General features: G+C 46.0%; 1 protein-coding gene across 1 annotated transcript in view; it reads right to left on the bottom strand.

Annotated features, from left to right (window-relative positions):
- Positions 1–4,793: 4,793 nt before the first annotated feature.
- KLHL18 (kelch like family member 18) overlaps positions 4,794–15,555 on the bottom strand; it is a 30,582-nt gene continuing 19,820 nt past the window's right edge. The window contains exons 5-10 of the mRNA XM_065399517.1: positions 14,563–14,723; positions 14,117–14,253; positions 11,916–12,138; positions 8,633–8,737; positions 7,666–7,777; positions 4,794–5,180 (exon numbers count right to left, since the gene is read on the bottom strand). Coding sequence (XP_065255589.1) covers positions 4,794–5,180; positions 7,666–7,777; positions 8,633–8,737; positions 11,916–12,138; positions 14,117–14,253; positions 14,563–14,723 — 1,125 coding nt within the window. The remainder of the gene's footprint in view (positions 5,181–7,665; positions 7,778–8,632; positions 8,738–11,915; positions 12,139–14,116; positions 14,254–14,562; positions 14,724–15,555) is intronic.

Raw genomic sequence — 15,555 nt, 5'->3', positions numbered from 1 at the left:
GGACTTCGCTTTACAGCTGTATTATTGTAATTTCATTCTGCTGTGGATTTGGGAATCTTAAAACAGGCTATTTCCCCTTCCTCGCCCCTTGTAACAGTGACCCGAAAAAGGAAGCAGTATGATCTAGTGGCTAGGGCACAGCACTGGGAGTCAGGAGAGCTGGGGGTCTATTCCTGGCTCTGACATGGACTGGCTGTGTGACCTTGTGCACTCTGTGCCTCAGTTAACCCTCTCACCATTTAGACTGGAAACTCTCTGAGACAGGGACTATCTTTTACCAGACACCTGTCCAGCACCCAGCACAGGGGCCCTGATCCTGGCTGTTAACTGTAATACAAATACATGGTGAAGAGAGGATGCTGCCCACTTTGTGGGGAATAAGGTTATAAGATATTGAAACTGCTGGATGCACGCTGCATAACCTGTGTCCGAAGAGGTGGGAATGCAGGCAGCCAGAGACCCCCTAGCAACATTTCCCGCCCCATCCTCCAAAGTGATCTCTTTGCTACCTCTTGTTGGTTCAGCTAGCCAGGAAGTGAACTTGAATATGAGTCCTTAACTGTCCCTAAATCACAGTTGTAGTGGATGAGGATTCCTGCAACCCTATGGCATTAAAGACATTACTAAAGATGTGTTCGGAACACTTACTATCCAGATCTCTCCTGGTCTAGCTAACCCTGAGAACTGCTCTGAACACAGTTAGGAATCTGTTCTCTGCAAACAGATCTAACAGGCATAAGATTGACTCAGAAAATGCACAAAGCTTCCCTAATTAGCAAACAGGCTGCTGGAGTAACCATTAGCCCACCAGCTGTTTATGGGCATGAAACAGGGTTTGGTCAGGCAATTCCCAGTCAACTAGAACCACGTATCTCATCATCGGCATTCCAACCTCCCTGCCAAGTGAACTCATGGAATGACCATTATGGGAGGCATTCAAGGCAAGGCTAATGGAGATGGCTCGAGAAACTATGAGAACTAACCCAACGCGATTCGACATTAGCCAAAACACGAGTTGTCTAATTCCTCTAGGACTCCCTTGTTCAGTATATCTAATTCATTCCTAACAAGGCACATTCATCTACTCATTATGGAACAAGCAGATCTACCCCAAGTAGGTCCAGTGGAACTCTAGAACTGCACCTACCAATCATTCTGCATATAGGGTGGCAGTAAAGTTCATCCTTTCTCAAAGAAAGAGAGTCACAAGGGTAAATGCAGTTTTGAAAAAGTTCTCCTCCTCCACTCCCCTTGGGTAACTTTTGATGGGCCTGCAGGATATTTACATACTCAGTGATGCAAATACATTCTCGCTGAGGGGAACAATTTGGGATGATGGATTAATATATGGGCAGGGGACAAACGATCCTCTCCCCTAGGAGAGCAACCCCATGACTATCACCATGGTTGCTCTACGGAAGCGGGCACCAAATGACTCGACAGCTGCTGAGCCTTGCTGTATCAATGCAACGCCCATGCTAAGAAAGACACAGAAACTCCGGTATTAATAGACAGGTCCATGGGCCCCTAAAGAAATCTGCTCAATCAGACCCCTGCTAGTGAGGCTTGGCTGAGAGTGGAAAACACACGTTGGGAAGATGAATAGGACAGAAAGAAATTGCTGATTCCTTCCTTGCTCCACACTTTACTTTCAAATGCAAATAAACCTAAAATCCCCCCTCCCCCGCCACACACACTCACTCCTTCCCCAGGATACACAGTTTAAAAGCCTTGCAGCTAGTGGCAAACAACAATTTTATTTTTCTACCATCTTTCAGTTCATGGCCCGAAAACCACCTTAGTCGTGATGCCAATGTTTAAAAAAAAAGTCTTAGCAGCATGGAAATGCCAAACGAATGTTTATCCTCAAGCATGATCCATTGGTTGGTAAATGTATACAAACAGGAAATAGATATCGATCCCTAGACAAACCACCCACATTTAGAACCACACATGCTCATATTATACACCTACAATATACATGGTACCTGAATATAGAGACGCCCACATCCACACCCAAACTAAAAAAAAATATATATATATCTAAGCAGCATTGAGGTTTTTGATATGAACAAAACAAAACAAAAAAATCAACGACGCGCAGAAATTCAGACACAGGACCCCGTTTGAAGAGATGTAGAGCACGCTCAGCTCCCACTGAACGACAGAAATTAGGGTGCTCCAGGTCTCTCAGGATCTGGCCCTTGCAGAGGAAGGTTCGAACATAAAAAAGCGTACACGAAAAGAAATGGACTTATATTTATCATTTCCCCGTATCCCTTTGTGTCAATGGAAGAGATTAGTGTTTGAATACAGCGTCCTTTCCTTCCCAGCTGCTCGTTCCATCAGAAGCCTGTGTTGGCGTCCTCACAGACTGTGCCCAGGGCTTCACTAAAGGATCATACAGGGGGAAGTAGGCTGAGAAGGAAGCCCTAGATTAGTGACAGACCATATTCATGCAAGTGAAATACTGAAGAGCTAATAAATACATTTCACATCATTTTATAATATTATCCCCGAGTTCAAAGGGGTCTCTCCTAGCCATGCTGTCCTTCCCTCGTCCTGTTGCGTCTAGATATTATATACCACATAGGCTGTCAGTGTCATGCATTACTCTAACCCCTCTGTGATGTAAGTTAAAGCAGAGTGCTGGCTTCACGCTTGGACTGACTAAAGTGGTCATAGACCTACTTGGATTTTGAAAACGTTGTTGCTTCTTGATTTAGCACAAAAGAAGGTTTCAAAGAATTGTCCCCCTCTCAGACGTGAGAGAACTCTGACGACTTGTCCAGTTAGAATACACAACCATATCAACGTGCTGGCCACTGAATCAAATCATTGTGGGATGATCTACTTCCAAAAAAGTGGCAAAGTTTGTAACCTTGAGGCATTAAAAAAAATAAAAATCATTGTAAAGCCGGATCTCGGTGCCTGAAGTAGCTACACGGGCAGCAATGTAGGACGAGACTCCTTAGACTTGGACCCAGTCATCCACTCTTCAGGTCTACAAAGGATAACAGGCAACATAAAGGCATCTGACAAGTCTCCAGGGCAAAGGTGCAGGCGCGGAGACTCCAAAGCATCTCTTTGTCAGGTGGTACGTGCCACCGCAGCTGCAGTAAGAACACAAGGATCCATGTGTCCTTCCATTTGCAATAGTTACAGAAGAGGAGAGACAGGGATATTAAAAAGGCAAAGAACCAAGGAAGAAGGGGTAGAGAACGCCTTATCTTCTGCCAGTGTAGGCTGCATGACAGGAAAACAACAGTGGGGAACATATGGGCACGGACTCCTGGGGAAAGACCGGACTGACTGCTTGGTCGCTAATAGTCTTTCACATTCATCTCTCCTTTAAGTGAAGGATGTTGACAATTTCACACTTTTGCAACGGTCATTGTTTGGCTGTAAAAAAATGGCTGCATGGCTAGGTTAACAGAGCATCAACCAAGCGTGCTGTAAAGATCTTTCCAGTGTAGCTAAACAGAAAAAGCTAGACACTGATTTAACAAAACCTTCGGCTGTGCTGAAAGTCTGTGGCTGTGCGATTTTCCTGGGGCCCAAGTTATGTCCCTTGCACAAACCCTTATTGTCTGTCCCTATGCATTATTTCTCTGTGAAGGCCAAGTCTGTATTTGAGCTTTCTTAAGTGAATGACAGCTGTCAAACAGACCAACAATAGACGTAAGATCTCAGAAGCCAGCGGACCACGTGCATATTTCAAAACCCACACAACCTTTTTGTGAAATCAAAAACATCTGAATGCACAGCAGGAACTTTCCAAAACAAAGCACATGTGAGGTGCTGGATAGATATTGACCATACTGCAATCCAGCTGTTTCTAATATGTATTTTGGAAACCAATGCCTAAGTTTTGTGAAAGGAAAAAAGCTTTAAAACAGATTTAATTTAAAAAAAAAAGATATCTGTATAATTAACATTTTGGCAATTTTCCTATTTAAATACAAGTTTGCTGCTAGTGTCTTTTATATTCAACTTTTTTTCAGCAGGCTTTTAGTACTGTTGGATGTTTTAATCTATTTTTTTGGAGAATTTGAGAGGGGAAAACATTTGTCATCTCTCTTAATGGTTACATCAAATTTTCCTGATCCAGCAGAATAAAGCAAATGAAATACACTGGTCATAGGGATAGATCCTCCGAAATTAAGGAAGCTACACATCTCCAAGGACTACCCACTCCTGGGCTTCTAAGAACCGATATTGGTGAGAAAGCCCCTCTTGTTTTGTAAGCGTGGGTAAAATCCAGTGTGCCTGGTAACTAAACAGAATGAACAGGACTGTTTGCAATACTCAAGCTCCTGTAGTTAATAATAAACTGGATCGTGGCATTAGGGTAATTTGCCCTGAACATACTGCATGCATACTCTCTCCCACTGATCTGGCCAATATTAGTTTACACAGGGTCAAACCAACATACAGACTCCATCATTGCTTCCCAACAGCATAACCAGAAGTAGACCACATCTGGTTCAATGCAGAACCCGAAGCAAAGGCTAGGAGAAGGAAGCATCTGCCTCGCCTTAGATCCATGTAATGACCAAAGTGTGGGGGAAGGGAAGGGAGTAGGTTACACACGCATGATCTGAACGGTGAATTATTCATCTGCTGTTGGGCCTCAGCCCAAAAAATCGCAGGGCAACTTTCTTTTGAACCGTTTGTGTTCGCGAATGACACTTGAGCACCTAGAAATGTACCTCTTGATATATCACATCATAAAACCCTTGCTAAACCTCTCCAGAGATTGTTGCTTGGAGACGGCCACCAATGCTTCCTTTTCAGATGGGCAGGAGTGGTACGCGCCCCACACCAACCCCTCCCTCGTGACACACCATAGGGGCCATGAACGTCCAGCGGTTGGTTTCTGGGTCGTACATCTCCACCGAGCTCAGGTTGGACTGTCCGTCATAACCACCCACGCAATACAGGCGGCCGCAGTTGGCTACCAGGGAGACGCGGCTCCGTCGGGTGTTCATTGGGACGATCAGGTACCACTGATTCGCCATGGAGCTGTACACCTCGGCGATGCTGAGGAAGCCGGACCCATCGTAGCCGCCACAGACGAACATCTTGCTACCCAGGGAGGCGGCTCCATGCCGACAACGCTTGTTCAGCATGCTTGCGACGGGGTGCCACGTGGCTGTGTGATGGTTGTAGTACTCCACCTGCAGTTAAGAGAGTGTCGACACATTGAGTGGGTTCTGGCATTTGTACACCTGCATTGTGGGTAGCACACGGACAAGAAATGAGAGCTACACTGGAGCCTAGGTAATATGTCACTAAGATAATTACAGGCAGACTAGGAAATTTTTATCATGACTTCATAGATTTAGAGTTTAAGGCAGAAAGGGACCATCAATTCATCTAGTCTGGCCTCCTGTTTAACACAGACCACTAAATTTCACCCAGTTATACCTTGCACTTGGCTGAAGCATCTTCCAGAAAGGCAGCCAGTCTTTGTTTGGAGATATGGTGGTGGTGATTCCACCACCTCCCTCAGTAGGTGGCGCCAATGGTTAATCACCCTCATAGTTTAAAAATAGCAGGCTTAATTTCTAACTTGAACTTGTCTGGCTTCAGCTTTCAGCCATTCTTGCTAACCTGTCTTATGGCTTATAGAAGCGTAGAATTGTAGGGCTGGCACAGGTCATCTAGTCCAACCTCCACACGCCAGAGGCAGGACCGAGTAAACCTAGACCATCCCTGACAGGTGTTTGTCTAACCTCTTTCTTAAAAAACTCCAATGATAGGGATTCCACAGCCTCCAATGGGACTCTATTCCAGTGCCTAAGTATCCTTATAGTTGGAAAGTTTTCCCAATATGTAACCTAAATCTTCCTTGCCGCAGATTGAGCCTTGTTCTCCATGTCCACCAAAGGTAGGACAATTGATCACCATCCTCTCTATAATGGCCCTTAACATATCAGAGCTTATCAGATCCTCTCCCCCCCCCCCCACACAGTCTCCTTTTCGCAAGAAGAAACATGCCCAGTGTTATTTAATCTTTCCTCATAACCTTACATCAGGTTTTTGAAACCTTTTATCAGTTTTGTTGCTCTCCTCTGGACTCTCTCGTTTGTCCACATCTTTCTTAAAGCGTGGTGCCTAAAACTGGACAATGCTCCAACTGAGGCCTCACCAGCGCTGACTGGACTGGGGCAATCACTTCCTGTGTCTTATACACGACACTCCTATTAATGCCCTCCAGAATGATATTTGACTTTTTTGCAACTCTGTCACATTGTTGGCTCCTATTCAATTTGTAATCCCCTCAGTTCCTTTTCTGCAGTACAACTGCCTAGCCAGTTAGTCCCCATTTTGTAATTGTGCATTCAAGTTTTCCTTCCTAAGTATACTACTTTGCACTTATCTTTAGTGAACTACATCGTGTTGTTTTCAGACAATTCACCAGTTTATTAAGGTGATTTGGAAATCTAATCTTGTCCTCCAAAGTGCTTGCACCCCCTCCCAGCTCCATTATTCAAGTCATTAATAAAAATATGGAATAGTACCAGACCCAGGACAGACCCCTGCTGGACCCCACTAGATGATCTCCTCCCAGACTGACAGTGAACATTCACAATCACTCTCGGAGTATGGTTTTTCAACCAGTTGTGCACTCCCACCATGTAATAATTTTATCTAGACTTCTACAAGGACAACTTGGACCTCAAAATGGTTTTTCAACAAGAAAAGAGGGTCGCCAGAATGTCTCTGTGGTAGATCTGGAGTGCATGGTCAGTCACTCCTCTTCTTGAGCAGCAGCAATAGACCTAACTGACAGAGCTCAAGGAGGAATATGGCAAAGTCGTGGTCCAGGCAGGCCGATATCCCAGATTCAGCTTTTGGGTGTCTCAGGCTGACAGACAATAGGATTTTTTCCTAGTCTGCTAGGGAAGGCAGTAATAGTCAATATTACAGCCCAGTCTAAAGGCTGGACCTCCAATTAACAAGCTAATGTTCCAAGAGCACTTACTGGGTGGCAAGACTGATTCAGATACAACAAACCGCACTTCTGTGCCCAGTAGGGCAGAAGAGAACCCCCATAACAGCCTTTTCTGAATAATAAAAAAATATAAGGAAGTCTATAAATTAGGGCTGAGACTGGAATCAGACTAGGAACAGCAGCTCTGTTCTGCACGGTCAACTCCCGCTGCCTTTGGAGTTTGTTTAAAGGGTCACAATAGTTTCTGAAACGACATCCCACAAACAGGCAAAGAATTCAGATGCAACAAACGTAGGCACCTGGGAGTTTTAATGGTGCTTGAAACACGAAGGACCAAAGACACGAGGCTAAAATGATTTACTAAACGAAGAGGGAGGAACTGGTGAGAACAGAGTCGACTAGTGCAGCAGCCTCACTTCTCGGCTCAGGCCACAAGTGAGCAGGAGTTGCAGTGTCTCAGGCTAGCCCCTAGTGGGTATTTGTGTGGCTCAGTTAGCTGTCCCTGCTCCGGTATCATCCAGGACTAGATCAGCAGGTGACGTTAAAGAGAAGGACTAAGGAGCTGTATGCTTAGCTTAGGGAGCTGTGTAAGCTTTCCCACCTGCCCTTTTACCGATCTCTGGTCAGTGCTGTTAGTCCAACTTCATCGGCACAAAGTTACAAGAAATCAACGTGGTGCAGAACTGGCTGAGATTCAGACTTACACTGCTGAAAATTTGTAAACCGTCGTACCCTCCAGACACATAGATCCTGCCTTCGAACACGGTGACTCCAGCCGCACTGCAATTCGAACTCATGGGAGTCACTACCGTCCACCTTATCAAGAGAAGCAAACAGCAGAAGTGCAAGAGTCTCTTCTTTCCACAGGCAGAGCACATGTAGCTCTACATAAACACATTCAATGAGCTGCTCCATGGATTATACAAAGGTTTCAGAAGACCCAGAAGCCTTTCAGGTACTGAGTTTCTAGTATTTTTCAAGCAACCATCTATAAGCTCTGGACAAGGCCCTTCGTTCTCAGATTTTATTCTGTTTAAATAAACAAAACATTTCCCTAGAATTTATCAGTGTTTATTACAAAGATTAATAATTGGGTGAATACCAGCACAATAAATTAGTGTCACCGATTATTGGGTAAATACTGCAGTTAATATTGGGGAACGGGAGGACAGAAAAAAGCAGCAATAGGGAAAAGAGTATTGAAAGTAAAAAACGTAATGCTGTGGTTTATTTCATGAACTGTATGTTAACAGGACGTGCACATGGGTGTCTTTGACTGTGTCACTTTACTTTAACAGTCGTGCATTTACACTTTAACTATTTGGATGTCAACAAATAGATCTCTCTCATGTAATGTACTGAATTTTCTTAACACAAATCAGTATTTCCATGTACCTGAATTTAGATGGGGGGGGGGGGGGAGAAGGGGAAATCAGTAAAAACTGAAAACGAAGGGCCTTAGCTCTGTATCAAAATTTTACTCGATTCACTTCTCTCGAGCGAGTGCGCATGGTCTGAAGTCAAATCTAGTTGCTATACAGGAAATAAAAGGTTTTTCAGCATATTGTAGCTCATCTGTTTTAAGAACAGTGCTCTCAGCTGTTACTTCTATGCTTCAGGATATGGGCAGAGCCCAGTGGGAGAAGCAGGAGTACGTTTAGAAGCTCTTACTTGTCTGTTTCTGGTGAGTACGTCTCCACGGAGTTGAGGGATGAGTTTCCGTCATACCCACCGCATACATAGATCTGCCCATCCAGCACTACTGTTCCCATTGCGCTGCAATGAAGTGCACAACACCAGGTTAGATTGCTTTGGGCAAATGATACACGTTGAATTACAAAACACATTTTTTCAACATATCTTGGCTGACACCTGGTTGATAAAACAGCTTAACGTGGAAATGGGAGTTTGACAATCAGGTCGATAGATACAGCTACTGAACTACATATTTATATAGCCCCCATGACCATAGCATCTGGCTAACACTGAGATGTTCATGAATAAAGTCAACTGCAGCCAATTAGAAAACAGCTTGAGAGATGTAGAGAAATGTTTATGCAAATGTGCCTCAACCCTGCCCTGAAAGAATCAACTCGAGGGAGCATAACATTTAGACTTTGCTCCTTTTTACCTCTATCAACTGTGGCCACCCATGGAGCTGACTGGTGGCGGAGGTTCAGCAAGCTAGAAAGTGGTCTAAGATGGTCAACTCAACCGAGCACACTTTGGTCACCATTGACCTAATATGGAATCAACCAACCAGCCTAGGAGCGAAAGGCTCAGTATTCCATCACTGGTGTGCTAAACCACTTGTCTGCCCCCAAAGCAGGTTTCACACTAACAGACCTTTCTACATTAAGTCCCAATACAAATGTCCCCTTTTGTTCCCCTACCCCTTCCAACTCCTATCCCAAAATACAAACCTTACCCCAAGAAGAGTTTTGACCCTGAAAAAGGAGATGTGCCATAGACTCCATGAAGTCCACTAGGGACTTTACTCTTGCTGTCGATTTTGTGCGGAAGATGGTGATGGGCTTCAGTACAAAACCCTTATATAGGCAGCAATTGCTTTATTGTACCAATGTCAACTCCGTTAAGTTGGTCAGCCCTCCCCTGTATTTGACAGGTTTAAACATTTGGCTCGCAATACACGTTAAGGAATGGGACAATGGGATAATGGAATTCCACCTTCAAATTAAACCTGCAGCTTCACATTTATGTTCTTCTCTTAAAGCCCCACCCCCTTCCTCTCAGCACTCATCATGCAATGAGAAAACCATTATGGACCGCAAAAGCCAAGCTCTTGGATACAATCCTTCAGGCACACTCTGCTCTATGTAAAACACCCTCTTATGGACGCCCACTCTGCTTGGATTCAAAGGACTAAGTTTTAGCGAGGATGTTTAGTTTGGAAAAGAGAAGACTGAGAGAGGACATGATAGCAGTTTTCAGGTATCTAAAAGGGTGTCATAAGGAGGAGGGAGAAAACTTATTCACCTTAGCCTCTAAGGATAGAACAAGAAGCAATGGGCTTAAACTGCAGCAAGGGAGGTCTAGGTTGGACATTAGGAAAAAGTTCCTAACTGTCAGGGTGGTTAAACACTGGAATAAATTGCCTAGGGAGGTTGTGGAATCTCCATCTCTGGAGATATTTAAGAGTAGGTTAGATAAATGTCTATCAGGGATGGTCTAGACAGTATTTGGTCCTGCCATGCGGGCAGGGAACTGGACTCGATGACCTCTCGAGGTCCCTTCCAGTCCTAGAATCTATGAATCTATGAAACGACAACACTCTCATGATGCACACGCCAGTGAAGTGCAAGCAGAACAGGATCCTCATGGCAGGGTTGCAGCCCAGAATGTTGTTTAGGGGATTAGCAAACTCAGCCGCTTCGTTCCTGGTGCAAAGAACAGAATAAGACAGCTACGGAAGAAAAGCGGTCGTCTTACTGTGGGAAAAGCTCCATACAAGGAACCTCGTAGCTATGGAAAAACAGAGTTTTCCTATTAGAGATTATGATATGCGTGGAAATGGTTTCAGGACTTCACACTCAAGATCGTCCCTGGAGCCAGACCTAAAGCCTTGGCCAGCTACCAGTCTGAACAGGGTTTACTTGGCACAACCTGCTTAACTCCCGGACTATGCACTACAGATTTTAAATTGTATTTGCTTGAACAGAGCAGCTAACCACCCTGAACAAGCGCAATCCCAGCAGAATCGCACTGATGCCACCAAGCATCCGGGTTACACACAGAATTTCAAGTAACAAGATATATGCAGTACGCCCTTCCCAAGTGATTAGCATTTGAAACCACATTAAAATAAGGCGCACAAACGATTATGGGGAAAACGTGCTGCAAAGCTAGCAGAAGTGGGCAATTTAAGAACGCTCAGCGACCAAGGAGCAGGAAAAAGAAACCAGAGTAAAAACACTGAAAGCCACAAACATGTTTAAATTTGGAAGGAGATAAACGAGCCACAGGCTGCTGCGGAAGGAGGGACAGTGCTGCCAGGAGAGTTAATAGGTGGGTTTTCAACATTGTTGGCCACATAACACTGTGTGCCTTTCCAAGTGCCACCACAACATAATTCCTAGGTTGGTGTGAACTGCACCAACTTCCCCTTGCTCAGCATATAAACCACCAGCTCTTCCGCTCAGCCATAAGATCACTCAGGTCTCATTTTGCAAAGCCTGGACTGCAAGCCCTGCATTGTGTAAACTGGCTACGCTTTCCAGTGGAGGAGCCTATACGCTCAGCGATGCATGAGTGCACCAGAGAGACAGAAGACCCATGTGTCCATCACCCTGCCTGCCAGTGAATGAGCGTTCCCTACAACACATTTTCCACTGCTTTATCCAGTCTAGTTTTTAAAAGGTCGCAAGCAACATGACTTCCACTACTTCCTTTGGGAATCTATTCCACATCCTTAAAGATCTACCAGCAATTCTCTCTGATATTCAGCCTGTCTTCCCTGTCTCAATTTCATCTTATTTTTCTTTGTGCCACCACAAATAATTCTCCCTCCAACACTTACACCAATAGAGTTCTGTCCCCGCCCTTGGTCACTGTGTAGCCACACCATACATATGTAGCTCTTCATATCTTTCCTCGTACATCAATCCCTCTAGACTCACGCTGATGTTCTCTGAACCCCCTCTGGTGAGTCATTCTGGTAAAGAGGAGCCCAGAACAGAATGTAACATTCCAAGTGCGCTTGCACCAGAGCTATGCAAAGCACCACCATTCCCTTCCTGTTCCATTCCTTTCTGCATGCAGCCCAAAATGTGTATTGATCTTTCTCCTATTGTATCGCACTGCAAACTCTGATCTCCCAGGTCACCTCAGCCATTTTCAGCACTACTGCTTCTGAGATTTTTCCCTGCCATTGTGACCATTTCATCTCTTTCCCGCTCAAATTCTTTGTACAGAACGGAGTGTATGTCTCACGTACCTTCGTCTGCTGTTCATGCTTCCCACTTTGGACCAAGAATCCATCTCTGGGTTGTAAACTTCCACCGTACTCAGTCTTAACTGGCCATCGTATCCACCAATGGCATACAAGAGTCCATTCACCACAGCCACACCCACTCGGCTACGTGCCGTCGTCATCGGCTGGCACTTCTCCCAGCGATTTGCAATGGGGTCAAAGACTTCCACCACGTTCACTGCAACACCTGCATAAAAATTTGCTACTCAAATTAAAAAAAGTGATAGTTTTTTTTTTTTTTTTTGAGTCTGCTGAACAGGGGCAGAAGCAGAAAGCGATGGACTTTTCCCATCTGTTCATCCATGCACGGAAGGATAATGGGGATACAGGGTTTGCGCTCTGAGTGTTAAGGGCAAAACCTGGGCTCAGTGCCTTGAGTATCTGTAGGGATGGCCTGTGCAGGCGGCAGCAGAGAAGGGATCTGCCCCCAGGCTATGAAATGGTAGTGGAGCCTGTAAATGGTCCCTATTCGAGTCTCCAGGTTAGTGCAGCCTCCTCAGCCCTTGCATCTCCACATTCCTACATAAATGTCAGCAGATGCAAGAACACCCCATCTCCACCCAACCCCGATGGGGAACTGCTCAACATTGGAGGGAGTTCCTGTAAATCTGGGCTCCACAATCCAAACTGCTTGCAGACTCCTGACATCCTGCCCCTGCCTGGCCCCTGCAATCAAACCACAGGCAGGACCCTCAGAGCGGGTAGCAGGCTTTGAGACTTAACAATTAACATCGCAGGGGCCAGTCGACTCCCTGGAATAACGGCCACAACATTCCCACATGGCTGTCTTCATCCTTCTAGGGTAGGGAATCCAGGCCTCAGGAGGAAGCCCTGTAATATGCATGTGTTCATTGGATCCAGGGCATTAGTGAGTAGGATAAATGCCATGCAGCAGCCCATTTTAAAAGCTATTGTAAGTTTCCTGGGTTTAAGCAGGTTGACCGTGGGCCTAAAGAACTATGGTAGAGTCCAGTTTATCCGAAATCCTACTAGCTGAACCTCCGCTTTATCAAATCCCTTCCTTGTCCCCCATGGATCTCATGCTGGGGAAACAAGGCAGGGATTTGGATAACCGGGAGGCTCGGAAAATAGAGCAGAGACCCCTGTCCAGGACTGCGAGGAGGACGAGTCCCCGGCCGCAGGGGAGGCCGCCCTGCAGCTGAATGGCTCCTGTGGCAGTGCGGGGAACGCTCTGCAGCCTGGTAGTCATGGGAGGGAACGAGTGGGGTAGTAACAGCAGAGCTGCAGAGGGATCCTTCCACTGCCGCAGGGCCACTGACATCCGATCCCTGCAGGCACAAGGTGCAGGGAAGGCTGCGGTCCTGACGGGGCAGAGTCCTGGTCGGGGGTGTTCGTGTCTGAAGGGATTGGGTGTCAATGGTTCTGCGGCAGCACAGCGAGCCCTCTGGATCCCCAGTGTCATGGGAGCAAATGAGCAGGGCAGCGCAGAGACCCCTGGCCAGGACTGCAAGGAAGAGGCTCCTGTCCTCTCCATCATCCAAACTCCTGATTATTCGAATAAAACTTGTGTGCCCCCTGCTATTCGGATAATGGGGAGCATACTGTCCTTGGAGCGACAACATGTGTACCTAAATCAAAGAGAAGCTGAACAACTAACACGTGCTCTTGTTCCCACAATGAAGCCTTCCGTGGCACGAGCCATGTTTTCATGGTCAAGGTACAACAGAAAGGTTCATAATGGAAATGGAAACAGCCTTTATTACACGGGCTTTGCTTCTTTGAAAGAGACCAAAGAGCACTGCAATTATTTTAGCTGTTGTACGCTTGAATGCAATGCATGAATCCTGCCAAAATGTTCTTCTATTACTGCCTTCAGGGTTCTCCACACTTACACAGGACCCCGTGATTTTAAAGAGACGAATGCAACAAGTTTGTGTTCGGTGCAATTTCACAAAAACTGGAAACAATATCCCCGAGCAATCCACCCAGCATTCCTAGAGTGATAAAGGTTCAACAACTGGCAACAGCCCCCATCAGCATTTTGTTGGCTGGATGGCATGAGTGTCAACAAAGGGCTGCAGAAAAAGGGAAGAGCAGGAGAAACTGCTCCCCATTTTATGGGTGAAGAATGAAGTTTACAGTCTGATGCCGTTACTCAGTAAACACGTCACTGTGTAGTTGTGAGAAGTGGATATGCAAGGTACCTGCTGAATTAAGACCTCCAACAGCATAAATCAATCCTGCAATTGACGTGCAGCACCGGGGACGCGTTTTGAATGCCGGGAGGTGCGGCCGGCGTTCTGGCATTAGGTGATAGTCTTTTGCTTCATCCACCAGGTCCCTGAAATTAAGACCAAACGTTAGAACGATAGTTTGGTGGGTCTTGGGACCACCATCCAAACTGGCCCCTCTGCTGAAGCTGCCAATGATTATGGCAACTGATCTCTTCTCTACCTTACAGAGCTAATCCTTCTAGATGATGGTTTAGCCACTTCAGCAGGGCAGCATGAGGGAATCGCTCTTCTGCTACATGTGGCATTCCCATTTCATGGAGAGAGGATTTCAGTCTCTGGGACAGCCAATCCAACACACTATCCGCACGGAGGCCCACACACACTGGACAACTCCTGAACAGCCAACAAGCGCTCACCAGCATTTGTGGCAGCAGCGGACAAGGTCATCTTGTTGCACACGGTCAGTGAGGAACTGAGGTCGACAAAGGGGCAGTCGGATTTTGGACAGTAGCTCAGGTAAGCAGGGTTCCCTCTGATCTCGGTCGTACCGTACCCAGGCTAACGCAGCTTCGAATACCTGCCAGAAGAGAGAGGAGCCATTTCTTTGCTAGGTCTCTGCGCTTGGGGGAGACATGAGATTTTGTTTTCTCTGTCCTGAGGCTGCTCACAAAAGGAGGGATGAAGACAAATTTGAACAGATGGACTGTAATAAAAGGAACGTCTCGCCAAGGTGCACAGGTGATCAGGAAAACAGAAGTTACTCAAGGGATCTAGAGCAAAGATACTTACACTTCACCATTCAGAACCAGCGTGTCTCAACTAACACCCAAGCTCACCACATTATTCCTTTCCCCATTCTTAGCATACACCTTTCAATCACAGAGGCCATCAACCCCATTCCTGAATCCACCAGAGGGGTCCATTATAACGCAGGGCATTCTTCATAAGGGCCCAGATTTGGAATCAATTCCCCACCCATTGCTCTGTTGACCTTCTGGGCGTGCAGCTGAGAACTTCCCTTTCAGGGGGCATTGTCCCATTGGTCTAACCAGGCTGCTGCCACTGCATCCAGAGATCCTGCTGGGCTGATCAGCAGCAGATAAGAATTTGAACCGAGGTCTCCACAATACTGATGTGGAACAGAATTAGTGCCTTTAAGGCCAACAGTTTACACGGTTCCGCCCCCTTCTCCCAAGAACTGAACTAAGAGTACCAGAAAAAGTTTTCCTTTGTAAACATCTGATTATTGGCATTTGTGGTTACTGCTGCCACCTTGTGGTGTAACCTTGCCACTGAAACAGGCCACTAACCATCATGCACACTTGCTAAATATTGGGTTGTCATGGAGAAAATGTGGATAGCCACACACATCAAACCAAAGTTTCCAAGCCTTTCATTTTACCCTGGTC

This window comes from Emys orbicularis, chromosome 2 (assembly GCF_028017835.1).
Source record: "Emys orbicularis isolate rEmyOrb1 chromosome 2, rEmyOrb1.hap1, whole genome shotgun sequence".
NCBI classification, from domain to species: Eukaryota; Metazoa; Chordata; order Testudines; family Emydidae; genus Emys; species Emys orbicularis.
Note: the sequence above shows the minus strand (reverse complement) of the source record. Positions and strands in the feature narration are given on the sequence as shown.